The sequence below is a fragment of the Ipomoea nil genome, unplaced genomic scaffold, assembly GCF_001879475.1.
Source record: "Ipomoea nil cultivar Tokyo-kokei standard unplaced genomic scaffold, Asagao_1.1 scaffold1096, whole genome shotgun sequence".
In the NCBI taxonomy this organism is placed as follows: Eukaryota; Viridiplantae; Streptophyta; class Magnoliopsida; order Solanales; family Convolvulaceae; genus Ipomoea; species Ipomoea nil.
Genome location: NW_017617524.1, coordinates 357,573 through 360,601, shown reverse-complemented (window position 1 = coordinate 360,601; position 3,029 = coordinate 357,573). Strand labels below are relative to the sequence as shown.

At 44.4% G+C, this 3,029-nt stretch overlaps 1 protein-coding gene across 1 annotated transcript; it reads right to left on the bottom strand.

Moving 5' to 3' along the window:
* Positions 1 to 957: 957 nt before the first annotated feature.
* LOC109183026 lies at positions 958 to 2,706 on the bottom strand. The gene is made up of 4 exons (XM_019333243.1): positions 2,434 to 2,706; positions 1,581 to 2,290; positions 1,091 to 1,359; positions 958 to 1,007 (listed from the first exon to the last, which is right to left on the bottom strand). Exons 1-4 carry the CDS (start codon positions 2,689 to 2,691, stop codon positions 958 to 960), a joined length of 1,287 nt encoding a protein of 428 aa, XP_019188788.1. The 5' UTR covers positions 2,692 to 2,706.
* Positions 2,707 to 3,029: the final 323 nt, after the last annotated feature.

The window sequence follows — 3,029 nt, the reverse complement described above, 5'->3', positions numbered from 1 at the left end:
GCTGCTTCCCAATGAACTCGTGTAGGCGAACTCATGAACTGACTCACTACACTCACCGGAAACGCAATATTTGGACGAGTAATTGTGATGTAGTTTAGTTTCCCCACCAGCCTCCTATACCTTTCTGGATCCTCAAATGCTTCCCCTGCATTTGGTACAAGTTTGATCCCTTGTTCCATCGGCGTCTCGCACGGTTTTGACCCAAGCAATCCAGTATCCCCAAGAAGGTCCATCACATATTTCCTCTGTGAAAGAAATATGCCCTTCCTTGACCGAGCAACCTCAATACCCAAAAACTATTTCAGTATTCCCAAATCTTTAGTATGAAACTCAACTCCAAGGAAGGATTTAAGAATACCAATTCCGTCTGCATCACTACCTGTGATTACAATGTTATCAACGTACACTATCAACAAAACACACCCATGGTTAGTATGTTTATAAAAGACAGTATGATCATAAGCACTCCTCTGCATTCCAAACTTCATAACTGCACTGCTAAACCTCCCGAACCAAGCACGCGGGGACTGTCTCAGACCGTACAAAGACTTCTTTAACTTGCACACTTTCCCAAATTCCCCCTGAGCGACAAACCCTGGTGGTTGCTCCATATACACTTCTTCAAGTAAATCACCATGCAAGAACACATTTTTGACATTTAATCTAATTGATATAAAGGCCAGTGATTAGTAGCGGCTAAAGATACAAAAAATGCGTACCGCAGCCAATTTAGCCACCGGGGAGAAAGTCTCGGTATAATCTATACCATACGTCTGTGCATACCCCTTAGCCACCAAGCGCGCTTTGAGTCTGGCAACAGAGCCATCAGGGTTCATTTTCACCACATAAACCCATTTACACCCAATAGCTACCTTACCGAATGGAAGATCCACCAAATCCCACGTTTGGTTCTCTTCAAGAGCAGTCATCTCTTCCCCCATAGCCTGCCTCTAACCATCATGACACATAGCTTGTTTCAAAGACGTTGGCACTGTAACTGACTCTAACTGAGATATAAAGGCACGTGAAGAGGAAGATAAACGAGCATATGACACAACTGAAGAAATGTGATGTGCACAACGACGCGTACCTTTACGAACAGCAATCGGAAGATCGGGATCTGTTGACGACGACTTTGGCGAGGAAGGATTAGCTGCTGGGCCAAACAACGCTTGAACTTCTCTTGACCGCCGGTGATAAACTTGTGTGACAGGTGGCCTAGTTTCACCCCAACCCAGAGAAGGAATGGTAACAGTATATGTAAGGAAATCGTCTTGCACTGAACTGCAATCAGACGAGGTGAAAGCTTCTTTAAACACAATATCCTCAAAGAACGACACATCAGCGGATACTAAGTACCTTTGTAAGTCAGGATAATAACACAGATACCCTTTCTGAGTGCTAGAGTACCCCCAAGAATATGCACTTCAGAGACTTAGGATCAAGCTTCCCCCCTGTGAGGACGGACATCCTGTACAAAACAAGTGCATCCAAACACCCTGGGTGGAAGGGAAAATAACGGAGTGGATGGATAAACCAGGTGACACGGAACCTGACCTTGGAGTACTGTCGAGGGTAACCGATTTATCAAGAACGAAGCTGTATGGACAGCATCCGGCCAGAATACTTTGGGAACTTTCATTTGAAACAACAAGGCTCGTGCAACTTCCAACAGATGGCGAGTTTTACGTTCTGCCACACCATTCTGTTGAGGAGTGCCAACACAAGAAGACTGGTGTATCATTCCACTTTGACTCATATAATTGGAAAAGGTACGAGAAAAATATTCAGTACCATTATCACTACGCAAAACTCGAACCATGTTATTGAATTGTGTCTTAACCATAGAACAAAACTTACAAAAAACTTCAAACAATTCATCCCTGGATTTCATGAGATATAACCAAGTGTGTCTCGAGAAATCGTCTACAAAGGTTACAAAGTATTTGAACTCGGATTTAGACGGAACCCGACATGGTCCCCACACATCTGAATGAACCAACTGAAATAAAGAATCTACCCTTTTATTGACTCTAGGTGGATATGGAACCCGCCAATGCTTCGCAAACTCGCAAGATTCACATTGCAAAACAGATAAAGACTCTAGGTTCAAATACAACTTCTTTAAAATAGACAAAGGCGGGTGACCATACCGACAATGTAATTGGAAAGGAGACGTACTACTCAACAGACTAACCGGCGCACCTTCAGGACTAGGAGAGAACTGTTCCAGCACATATAGCCCACCAGCTTCCTTTCCTCTACCAATAATCGCCTTTGTCAAAAGATCCTGAAACAAGCAATAACCAGGAAAGAACACGACACAACAATTTAGACTTCGAGTGATTTGACTTATCGACAATAAATTGAACGGAAATTTCGGAAGGTATAATACACGAGAGAGAGGTAATGATGGGGTAACACTGGTACTACCTCTACCCGATACTGAAGCGGACGAACTACCTCTACCTCTACCAATAAAGCTTTATCATCCCTGTTCCACTCTTGAGCTTCAGTTTGCTCTGTTGGACATGCCCTAGTCAAATGTTTATCTTTACCCATATCCCCTAAATTAATTTCAATAAGAAACCTCCACTCTCCAAAATTAGACCCATCCGGTGCCAGTATTACATCAACTAATTTGGATGGGGTAGATATAACATTACAAGTAATATTCCTTGATTCCGCCATAACAGAAAAGAAATAACAAAAACAACCTACGCACCACACAAAACACCTACGCAGACTCAACTGGAAGAATACTTCAACCAAAAACAAACTTCACCAAAATCCTCCGCAACCTGTCCAAAACGACAGTCCTCCTCACGGCGAGTTGTCTGGTATGTTCGCCATCGCAAACGGTCGCCGGAATCACTCTCACGCGCCGGCGCGTGAGTTGACGAACTGTGGCGGTGGAGCGTGGCGGCTCCGGTGGTGTCGCGAAACGTCGGCGAAGGGTCGCCGTCCTCCTCCAATCACCACCCACTCCCTCACCGTCGCCGGAGCTCTGATACCATGTAAGACAAGCA